Below are 11,991 nucleotides of genomic sequence, written 5' to 3'. Positions count from 1 at the left end.
TGACGCTGCCGGAGCTCAATTCTAACCTGCATCCGTTCAAACCTACAGCTGAACTCAAGCGGCTGCACTGGGGTCTCGTTTCCTTAGAGGTCGTTCAGGACGGCGGCGGCGCGGCGCCCGGCGGCCTGCGGCCGGGGCGGCGTCACGTTGGGCCGTCGGGGGGGAAAGAGTGCCGGAGCAGCCGGACGGAGCGGCGGAGGCAGGGACGTCATGTGGAGACACCAGATGCAGCCAGAAGAAGAATCACAATGAGCCCAGTGCGGAACAGGTCCAGCTCACCTGCAGGAAGCCACACTGCTCCACTGACCCCTAGTGGCCGCCAGCCCGAACTGCAACCACGTTCACTGGGAGATTCAAGGTTGTAGTTTTTACCACTGTGCTAATAGAAACATCATCAGACAACACAACGGTCAATAATAGGATTACAAGAAGATGCTCTACAAGAAAGAGATTAGAAATGAATAGAAGAGTAAAAGAAGAGCAGCTGAAGTTTGAACCTGCTTCAATGAAAGGTTTTTAAATCTAAATATTCCACAAGAGTGAGAGACTCTGTATGAAACAGACGATTCAAACAGAACACAGGTGGTTTTGATGCTTTTGAAGTGAGATTAAACATTTTTGTGCACAAATACTTTGACAGACTTTTTTGAATGTATGAATCACAATAAGATAAAACGATTATTGATGCCAGTCGAAGCAGAACGATTCATTTCAGACTCTGTTAAAGTGACGTAGTTCTCGTCGTGGAACTGATTCCCAAACATCTGAGCTTGTGTTGTTCTCTGATGTTTACATTAAATGTGCTTCAGGATCAGTTGGAGGTAGGTAATAGAGTACCAGAGTACTTTATTACCCAGTGAGGTAGAAGCATTAGAGACACCAGGAGTAGCAGGAAACGTTTAAATGCAGCGCGAGTAGAATTATTGATACTTTACTGACATCTAGTGGCGTCCTGGGAGATTTGCACCTCCGTTTACAGACGATGGTATTTAAATCCACTTTAGGAGTAAAAAAGGTCTTTTAACTAATAAAGTGAAAACAAGTGAAGCAAGTGACGAATGTGAATCCTGCTTTTCATTAATAATCGTTATAAAGGCTGCAGGAGACAATCTGGACTATATTTTGTGTATTGTAATATATTTTGTGTATTGTAATATATCTTGTGTATTGTAATATATCTTGCATATTGTAATATATGTGGGGTCTGCGTGGTGTGGTGGTGCGTCGGCCTCATGGTGAGGAGGCTGTGAACTCATGAGGTATTATTTTGGTATTATTTTGGTAAAGTCGCCAGGTGTATTTGTATTTGCAGTGACGGTGGGCACAACTTCCCCGCGCCGCCCACAGCTAACGCTAACCGGGGCGCCTACACCGAGCGTCGCGCCGTCATCGCCGCAGTATTTACTTGCGCACTGATGACCGCGATCCACTGACGACCACGATCCGCTGCGCCGTCGCCGTCGATCCACTGCGCCGTTGATTCACTGACGACCACGATCCACTGCGCCGTCGATCCGCTGCGCCGTCGCCGTCGATCCACTGCGCCGTCAATTCACTGACGACCACGATCCACTGCGCCGTCGATCCGCTGCGCCGTCGATCCACTGCGCCGTCGCCATCGATCCACTGACGACCACGATCCGCTGCGCCGTCGATCCACTGCGCCGTCGCCGTCGATCCACTGCGCCGTCGATCCACTGCGCCGTCAATTCACTGACGACCACGATCCACTGCACCGTCGATCCGCTGCGCCGTCGATCCACTGCACCGTCGATCCACTGCGCTGTCGCCGTCGATCCACTGCGCCGTCGAGCCACTGCGCCGTCGATCCACTGCGCCGTCGCCGTCGATCCACTGCGCCGTCGAGCCACTGCGCCGTCGCCGTCGATCCACTGCGCTGTCGATCCACTGCGCCGTCGAGCCACTGCGTCGTCGCCATCGATCCACTGCGCCGTCGAGCCACTGCGCCGTCGATCCACTGCGCCGTCGCCGTCGATCCACTGCGCCGTCGCCGTCGATCCACTGCGCCGTCGCCATCGATCCACTGCGCCGTCGCCGTAGAGCCACTGCGCCGTCGAGCCACTGCGCCGTCGCCGTCGATCCACTGCGCTGTCGATCCACTGCGCCGTCGAGCCACTGCATCGTCGCCATCGATCCACTGCGCCGTCGATCCGCTGCGTCGTCGCCATCGATCCACTGCGCCGTCGATCCGCAGCTTCGTCGTAACCCCGGCCTTTTGTGGGTTAAATGCTAATGGCGGCTACTGTGGGTGCGCGATGTGTGTCTCCACAGCCTCTTCCTCACTGCCTCCACTTTGTAGTCAAAGTGTGCTCTCACTGACCAATCAGAGATGTTCCCTTCGTGACATCACGAGGGGAATTAACCCCTCCCACAGGGAGAGAAATAACATGTGTTTCTCGTCTGATTGCGCCCATAAACACACACGAGAGCGACAGACGCCGAACCACCAGCAGAGCTCAGAGAGGGACTTTTATTGTGAAATTCAAGGGAAATTTGAACATTGTTGAATAATTGTACAAGAAGGGAACTTTAACTCTGTTATGTAACTGAGCACATATTTGTGTCACTAAGGAAAAAAGGTTTGTAGCTTCTAAACCAGGACATTGATGACGGTGTTTCTTGCTATTGGAGGGAATTGGCGGCTGCAGGATCAATAACGTGATCAGCATGCAGGTGGTTGGTGATCAGAGTGACAGTGTGACGGGCTTTCTGCTGGGGACCGCCGGCTGGAGAGGATTATCTCCTTGTCGGTTTGCGGCCATCGCTCCATCGCCGGCGCTCCTGGATTTACTCTTATCTACAAGGTAATCGGGGCTTTAGGCTTGTCTGACAGGACGACAAGTCCCACGCCGCGCCGCGCCGTGCCGCCGCCACGCCGCCGCGCCGGGACTGACTCTAAGACTTCAAAATGGATTTCAGCAGGAATCACTTTGGAGAAAATAAGAGTTCTTATCGCAGAAACAAGCTCAAGGCCGACGAGGAAGATTCATTCCTGACGTGTGTGTTTGGCTTTTATTCCACATCTTGAAGCTTCATTCTGACTGAACCAACACCTTTGGTCTGGTGGATCTGGTGGATCTGGTGGATCTGGTGGATCTGGTGGATCTGGTGGATCTGGTGGATCTGGTGGGTCTGGTGGATCTGGTGGATCTGGTGGATCTAGTGGATCTGGTGGATCTGGTGGGTCTGGTGGATCTAGTTGATCTGGTGGATCTGGTGGGTCTGGTGGATCTGGTGGATCTGGTGGATCTAGTGTATCTGGTGGATCTGTTGGATCTGGTGGGTCTGGTGGATCTGTTGGATCTGGTGGGTCTGGTAGATATGGTGGATCTGATGGATCTGATGGATCTGGTGGATCTGGTGGATCTAGTGGATCTGGTGGATCTGGTGGATCTGGTAGACGTGACCAAGCCAGAGGTGAAGTGGATCAATACGTTCCACAGCATCTCGTGTAATTAACTGCAATCGCTGATTATAATAAATGTCATTGATGCATTAAGTCTGAATGTTTAATTCTTTAATTAAATCTGCAACAACAACAAAGTAAAAGCTGATCTGACATCCCTCCTGGCTTTATATTGTTCTGCTGCACCTTCTTCTGCAATAAGAATAATAAGAATAATAATAATAATAATAATAATAACAATAATAACAAATATAATTTAAAATTATGTTGAAAACGTTCAAAAAAAACAATTAACACCATGATAATATTAGAATTTATATTTGTATTTTTGAGAAAGTAATGAATAATGCAACAAATGAATTCAATTCTTCTAACTAAACTGTAACAAAACTTATCAGGACAATCATAACATGATGTTTGAAACGGATTTTTATTAGATTTATTTTTTTAGTTCAATTTCCTTCATTGATTGAAAACTTCATGAGACGTGAAACTGAGACTTTGCTGCCCTCTGCTGGCAGTTCAGGACATTTATAAGAAAAATTCAATTAAACGAGACGAAGAAGTTTCCTCATCAATGCTCATTCTACGTAGAATTTTTTTCACATTTTTCATTGGCTGCTCCCGAAGTTCGTCCATCGTCTCGTCCTCAAGTCGTCCACCTGAAGTCGTCCACCTGAAGTCGTCTCGTCCTGAAGTCGTCCACCTGAAGTCGTCTCATCCTGAAGTCGTCCACCTGAAGTCGTCTCGTCTTGAAGTCGTCCACCTGAACTCGTCTCGTCCTCAAGTCGTCCACCTGAAGTCGTCTTGTCCTGAAGTCGTCTCGTCCTGAAGTCGTCCACCTGAAGTCGTCTCATCCTGAAGTCGTCCACCTGAAGTCGTCCACCTGAAGTCGTCTCGTCCTGAAGTCGTCTCGTCCTGAAGTCGTCCACCTGAAGTCGTCTCGTCCTGAAGTCGTCCACCTGAAGTCGTCCACCTGAAGTCGTCTCGTCCTGAAGTCGTCCACCTGAAGTCGTCTCGTCCTGAAGTCGTCGACCTGAAGTCGTCTCGTCCTGAAGTCGTCCACCTGAAGTCATCGACCTGAAGTCGTCTCGTCCTGAAGTCGTCCACCTGAAGTCGTCTCGTCCTGAAGTCGTCCATGTCTGAGGTTTGCTCAGCATCTAGATTCCAACATGGGTTCAGTCGCTGCTGCTTGGTTGTCACAGGAAGTGGCTGACCTCTGGTCCTCTTGGCTTCCTCCCGCCGCCGGAGTCTCACCTTGTCCAGGGAGTTGACCTTTGACCTTGAACACGTCCCACCTCTCGGGTATCAGTCCCCTGTTGAAGAGGAGCGAGGCCAGAGCCGAGCCGGCCAGGATGGTGACGAAGACCAGCAGCATGCAGACGGTCCTGACGGGCGCTAGCTGGACGTAGACTCCGTCCTCCAGCCCGCCGCCGGGGAGGCGGAGCACCGGCGCCACGCCGAGCAGCGGCTCGCCACACAGCAGCCGGACCACCAGCCCCACGGCGAGGCCGGCGGCGGCGCCGTACGCGTTGGACACGCTGAAGAAGAGCACGCAGACCAGCTGCGGGAACATCAGGATGTAGGCGATCTCGCCGCCCAGCACCCAGAACGCCATGACGCCAGCATGCAGGAAGCTGAGCGACGCCCCCGCCAGCCCGAACGCCACCACCGACACCCAGATCACCCAGCGGAGCTCGTTCTCCGACGCCTTGGACACAAAGACAGGATGACGGACATTTCTGGAAAAACTGTGACACAAATAGATGCTCTTCAATCTGGATTAGAGGAGGAAGATGCTCTATAATCTCTTAGAGGAGGAAGATGCTCTATAATCTCTTAGAGGAGGAAGATGCTCTATAATCTGTTAGAGGTGGAAGAGGCTCTATAATCTGGATTAGAGGAGGAAGAGGCTCTATAATCTCTTAGAGGAGGAAGATGCTCTATAATCTGGATTAGAGGAGGAAGAGGCTCTATAATCTCTTAGAGGAGGAAGATGCTCTATAATCTGTTAGAGGTGGAAGAGGCTCTATAATCTGGTGTTAGAGGAGGAAGATGCTCTATAATCTGGATTGCAGGAGGAAGATGCTCTATAATCTGGATTACAGGAGGAAGAGGCTCTATAATCTGGATTACAGGAGGAAGAGGCTCTATAATCTGGATTACAGGAGGAAGAGGCTCTATAATCTGGATTACAGGAGGAAGGTGCTCTATAATCTGTTAGAGGTGGAAGAGGCTCTATAATCTGGTGTTAGAGGCGGAAGATGCTCTATAATCTGGTGTTAGAGGCGGAAGAGGCTCTATAATCTGGTGTTAGAGGCGGAAGATGCTCTATAATCTGGATTACAGGAGGAAGAGGCTCTATAAACTGGATTACAGGAGGAAGAGGCTCTATAATCTGGATTACAGGAGGAAGATGCTCTGTAACACCTGGGTCCTGAGGATTTTCTTGTAGATGTTGGAGGAGAAGATGGAGGCGGAGGACAGCAGGGCGGAGTCGGTGGAGGACATGACGGCGGCGGCCACGGCTCCGATGCCGATGATGGAGATGTAGGGCGGCGTGAGGTGGGTGAGGGCGAGCGGCAGGATCATGCCGGACTCGTGCCGTTCAAACGGCGGCGGCAAGCCGTACGAGGTGGCGTTCCAATCTGAGGAGAACCGGCGGAACATGAAACCTCCCAACAACCTGGAACCCACAACCTCTCAACCTTTGATGTGAGTCACAGCAGCTGATTGGTCCAGAGAAGTACTGATACCAGTACCAGGTGTTCAGTACTGAGTCCTGGTTTTCAGGTTTTAGTTTCAGGTCATTCAGTTACTTAGCTAGTTAACAATTGTTTTTTTTAAACAAACAAACAAACAAGTCAAGTGTCACAGTGTTTTACCACTGATGGTTTTAACTTGACCATTTTTTTGGGCTTTGAATTTAAATTGAAATCATTAAATTTACTATAAATTCATTTTCAAAAACTGCTTCTGGAAAATGTTGTGGCAGGGACAGGAAGGGGAGTGGCTACTGGGACAGGAAGGGGAGTGGCTACTGGGACAGGAAGGGGAGTGGTTACTGGGACAGGAAGGGGAGTGGTTACTTGGTCAGGAGGGGGAGTGGTTACTGGGACAGGAAGGGGAGTGGTTACTGGGTCAGGAGGGGGAGTGGTTATTGGGACAGGAAGGGGAGTGGTTACTGGGACAGGAAGGGGAGTGGTTACTGGGACAGGAAGGGGAGTGGTTACCGGTGGAGGCAGCCACGGCTCCGATCAGCACCGCCGGCACTCCAAAGGTGGGGATCAACACGGCGGCGGCGTAGCATCGCAGCTTGGCCGTGGCTGGCGACGACGCCGACAGCGTCCTCTGGTGGAAGTCCTGGAAACCCAGGTCCCCGATACTCTACGTGACGGAATGTGGGAGTTTAGAAGACTCTAGTTTCCTCTAACTGCTGCCTAGCCGCCATGAAGCCATTTCAGGCTTCGTTACCATGACGACAGTTCCAGAGGAAACACATCCTTCAGATTGAGTTCTTTCTTTTGGAACAGTTTGAGTTTACGATGCAAAGGAGGAAGAGGAGGAGGAGTAGAAGGAAGAAGAAGAAGAAGAAGAAGAAGAAGAAGAAGAAGAAGAAGAAGAAGAGGGTGGGGCTCACCAGCAGCAGGAAGATGTCCAGCCACACCCAGACCCTGCCGCCGCTCAGCGACCCCACCCAGGGCGCCTGGAAGGTGTGGTTGAAGGAGGTGGAGGTGATGTCGACGGAGGCGGGACTCAGGAGGATGAAGGGCACGCAGAGCCACTGGGTGGAGAGACGGTCTGCGGTCATCACCACGGCAACCAACCACAAGCAGCAGACTGACTGACTGACGGACGTACGGAGGTGATGAAGATGAGGGTGAGCTGTATGACGTCAGTGTAGGCCACGGAGTAGAGGCCTCCCAGCAGGGTGTAGACCACGGCCACGGCGGCGGAGATCCAGATGCAGACGGCGTAGGACAGATCCAGGATGACGCTCATCGTCACACCTGAGCAGGACGGAGAGAGACGTTTCCATGACAACGGCACCCAGAGCCACTGAAAACAGAACCTGTTTGTGGCCAAAGAGGAACTTTTCGTAATCGCTCTGACTCCGTCTCCATGGAAACACAGCTTTGCTGAAACGCTGCCCCTGCTCACCATGTCGGTAGTGACTAGTTCTGCACATGCTCAGTAGAGCCAATCAGATTCCCTCCGTGATGTGACTCTCAGTCCATATTCTCCTGGACTGGTCATTTTATTTTGACAGTCACTGTAATAACACTTGCAACTGGGTGAAATACTGAACATGTGCAGAGGAAGGAAACATGTGACGCACAGGGAACGTCCTGCAGGAGAGACGTTACAGTTTTAACAGTCTTTTACCCAAACTGATCAGCGTCGACGTCACCCAAACGATCTCAGACATCAGCGGCGCCACGGACAGAACGCCGCACAGGACGTTCCCGTACTTCTGCTGGAAGGGATCCATCATGGTCACGTACTTCCTGTCTCTCATTGGCTCAGCAAAGAAAAGCCCGCCTTGGGAGATGAGGGAGGAATATGTACAGCAGTAAATAATATCAATAACAACAACCAAACAAGATCACATGTTCTTACCAATAGTGAAGGCGACGGTTGCTGCTAAAGGCATCACCGCCCAGATCAGGCCCAGCTTCGGGTCGTACACCGTCTCCGCCGTGCCGATGATGAAGGTCCCGCCCACCCAGGTGGCTGCAGAGACCACATTCAGTCTGGTCACCAGACTCATCGCAACACCAGAGACCACATTCAGTCCGGTCACCAGACTCATCGCAGCACCAGAGACCACATTCAGTCCGGTCACCAGACTCATCGCAACACCAGAGAGCACATTCAGTCCGGTCACCAGACTCATCGCAACACCAGAGAGCACATTCAGTCCGGTCACCAGACTCATCGCAACACCAGAGAGCACATTCAGTCTGGTCACCAGACTCATCGCAACACCAGAGACCTCATTCAGTCTGGTCACCAGACTCATCGCAGCACCAGAGACCACATTCAGTCTGGTCACCAGACTCATCCCAACACCAGAGAGCACATTCAGTCTGGTCACCAGACTCATCGCAACACCAGAGAGCACATTCCGTCTGGTCACCACACTCATCCCAAAACCAGAGAGCACATTCAGTCTGGTCACCAGACTCATCGCAACACCAGAGAGCACATTCAGTCTGGTCACCAGACTCATCGCAACACCAGAGAGCACATTCAGTCTGGTCACCAGACTCATCGCAACACCAGAGAGCACATTCAATCTGGTCACCAGACTCATCGCAACACCAGAGAGCACATTCAGTCCGGTCACCAAACTCATCGCAACACCAGAGACCACATTCAGTCCGGTCACCAGACTCATCGCAACACCAGAGAGCACATTCAGTCTGGTCACCAGACTCATCGCAACACCAGAGAGCACATTCAGTCTGGTCACCAGACTCATCGCAACACCAGAGAGCACATTCAGTCCGGTCACCAGACTCATCGCAACACCAGAGACCACATTCAGTCTGGTCACCAGACTCATCGCAACACCAGAGAGCACATTCAGTCCGGTCACCAGACTCATCGCAACACCAGAGAGCACATTCAGTCTGGTCACCAGACTCATCGCAACACCAGAGAGCACATTCAGTCTGGTCACCAGACTCATCGCAACACCAGAGACCTCATTCAGTCTGGTCACCAGACTCATCGCAACACCAGAGAGCACATTCAGTCTGGTCACCAGACTCATCGCAACACCAGAGAGCACATTCAGTCTGGTCACCAGACTCATCGCAACACCAGAGAGCACATTCAGTCTGGTCACCAGACTCATCGCAACATGGTGGGAAATAGTTCCTCTGCTCATGCAGCAGTAACAAACATGGCGGCCTCTGTAGTGGCATGACTCCATAGTGGCGTGACTCCATAGTGGCGTGACTCCGTAGTGGCGTGACTCCCAGACCACCTCTTGTTCTCCAGGTCTTGTTCTTGAGCTGGTTTGAGGACGAATCTACCGTTTTTGGAAACAAGAGCAGATCTTTCCTTGTTTCTTGACCTCCAGTGACTCATTTAATGTCGAACCGTTTCATTTGGGATGTTTTTAATTGGACGACTCATAGAACAGGTCAGCTGCTGCCGGACGAAGGGGTTTTTATACTGCGGAGCCTCGTTGCCATGGAAACGGTCTCTAAAGCTTCAGTTGTGGATATTGAGTTTTTCAGCTGCATGAATGAGGGAAGAACATGTTCCAACGGCTCAAACTGCCTCCAGCGTCTTTCTGCCAGCTGGGGGTGGAACCTGGCAGACGCTGGACTGTTTGATCTCTTTCAACAGTCAAACTGATATGAGCAAGGGGCGGAGCTTATAGGGCGGCAGATTCTCATTGGTTCTCTGTGAAGCGAATCATCGTGTGGAAGAATTGTTACAGAATTAATCCAGATTGGATTCATTGTCCTCAATTTTCACTGTAAATTAACGCCCTGTTTTTACCACAATGTTTTTTAAAATGAGAACAAGAAGGTCCCGGTGCATTGTGGGCGTTTGTTTACATGACAGTGGCGTTACGTGACATTCTCACCAATATGAAAGGTTATTCAGCTTCACCTCCTCCTCCATCTTCACCTCCTCCTCCTCCATCTTCACCTCCTCCTCCTCCATCTTCACCTCCTCGTCCTCCATCTTCACCTCCTCCTCCTCCATCTTCACCTCCTCCTCCTCCATCTTCACCTCCTCCTCCTCCATCTTCACCTCCTCGTCCTCCATCTTCACCTCCTCCTCCTCCATCTTCACCTCCTCCTCCTCCACCTTCACCTCCTCCTCCATCTTCACCTCCTCCTCCTCCATCTTCACCTCCTCCTCCTCCATCTTCACCTCCTCCTCCTGGTCTGGTCGGTCCAGAAACCTTGTATTCAAACTTGATTCTCCTCCATTAGAATATTCATCCTAAGAGCTGCATTCAGAATCTGCTGTGTCCGTGTGAGCTGGACTGGCTCCGCCCACACATGCCCATCTACGGGAAGAGGAGGAAGCACTTCCTCTCGTGGTGCCATGTGCCAGAGCAGAGCTGCCTGATTGTGGGAGGAGTCAAAGGAGAGGAGTCTACCTTGACTGTGATTGGCTGAACCCCCGATGACACTATATAGGGTTTGATTTCTGATTGGCTGCTTGGAGCAACACACTTTTTAAAACCTGGAACAACCAGTGAGAGAGAGGACACACTGTCTTCTTCTGGGGCGTCGTTCCAGGTGTGGAGACGATTTGTCCTGCTGGAGAACCTTAACAAAGTCAGTTTAGCGTCTCATGAGCCTTTAGAAAACCTCCAAACCGCGACGTTGCTCAAGCGAAGCTGCAGGCGAAGGGTTGGGGTCACGTGACACTGGCCTGATTGTGTCTGGGATCCTTTACTGAGTACAGCTATGTGTATACATATCGGTGCATCACTACTTCATAGCACTAAATGCGTGTCCTGATCCGTCCTGCAAACAGACAAACTGAACACGGAAGGCTGAGTGACGTCACTTTGTACGAACTCTTGGTTTAATGTTCAACAGCGGAGGACAGTAAAACCTGAACCATGTGTAAACAGGATTATGCAAATGATGCATTTTTGTGCTCTGGAGCCAGTTTACACATCATGTTAAAAAGGAGCTCAGTCTTTCCACAGTCTCTACCTGGCCATCGCGCTCACCCAGCAGACGGGTGAAGCTAATGTTTTGTCTGCAAGTATTTATTTATTTAGTTTGTGTGCAAGTATTTTACACACTGTTGTACCAACTGTTTCCGAATAAATCCCAAAAAGCTGTGAAAAACGTTCCCATACAAAGCGGATGACAGGCTCCTCATGGAGATCAAAGGGGATCAGCGTCTGTTGCCATGGAGACGCTCCCTGCTTCACAGAGTGATGTAACTACCCGAAAAATCCATTTTTTTTCTCTGTAAAAGTTTGTTGAAATGTTGTTTTTGCTGCTAGATGAATAATCTAAAATGGAATTGGAAAGTAAATGTCTAGACAGCATAACCCCCCCCCCCCCCCCCCCCACCCCACCCCCACCCCACCCCCCCAACCTCCTCGGTACATCAGCTGCTCATGCAGGTAGAACCCACCTGTGGTAGTGAAGACACCCACCACCAGGCTGATCTTCCGGTCCCCCAGCAGGGCCATGTCCGCGTGGCTGGCCTGCGTCCGGGTCTCGTCCCTCCTGGACTTGACGGAGGCCCAGATGCCGATGGCGAGCACCAGCACGTAGAAGAGGACGGTGGCCACCAGCCCCGGGACGTTCAGGGCCATGCTGCCGCTACAGGAGGGAGGCCGGGCGCCGAGTGCAGGGAGCAGCCGGCTGTAGGCGTCACGGCGTGCCGACTCCCCGGAAACCTGAAAAACCTGATCCCACCATGAGAGAGGCTTCGGGTGGAGCTACGTCGTGAAAGAGACCTCAGGTGGAGCTACGTCACTTTGTCTGGAATCTGCTCAGCCGTCAACTGATATCCTGGAAGCAAGTCAGAGGATGTCTGGAGGCTGCAGGGCATCAGAGAAT

General features: G+C 51.4%; 1 protein-coding gene across 1 annotated transcript; it reads right to left on the bottom strand.

Annotated features, from left to right (window-relative positions):
* Positions 1 to 3,838: 3,838 nt before the first annotated feature.
* On the bottom strand, positions 3,839 to 11,762 carry LOC308138194 (high-affinity choline transporter 1-like). Its single transcript, XM_080507208.1, has 10 exons — positions 11,561 to 11,762; positions 8,048 to 8,161; positions 7,814 to 7,969; positions 7,289 to 7,437; positions 7,068 to 7,211; positions 6,661 to 6,814; positions 5,858 to 6,075; positions 4,685 to 5,138; positions 4,508 to 4,587; positions 3,839 to 4,419 (listed from the first exon to the last, which is right to left on the bottom strand). The coding sequence occupies exons 1-10, from the start codon at positions 11,742 to 11,744 to the stop codon at positions 4,039 to 4,041; spliced, it is 2,034 nt and encodes a 677-aa protein (XP_080363334.1). The 5' UTR covers positions 11,745 to 11,762; the 3' UTR covers positions 3,839 to 4,038.
* Positions 11,763 to 11,991: the final 229 nt, after the last annotated feature.

The sequence above is a fragment of the Blennius ocellaris genome (genome assembly GCF_963422515.1).
Source record: "Blennius ocellaris genome assembly, chromosome: 13".
Classification (NCBI taxonomy): Eukaryota; Metazoa; Chordata; class Actinopteri; order Blenniiformes; family Blenniidae; genus Blennius; species Blennius ocellaris.
The sequence above is the reverse complement of the archived record's forward strand: the minus strand, read 5'-3'. Positions and strand labels throughout refer to the sequence as shown.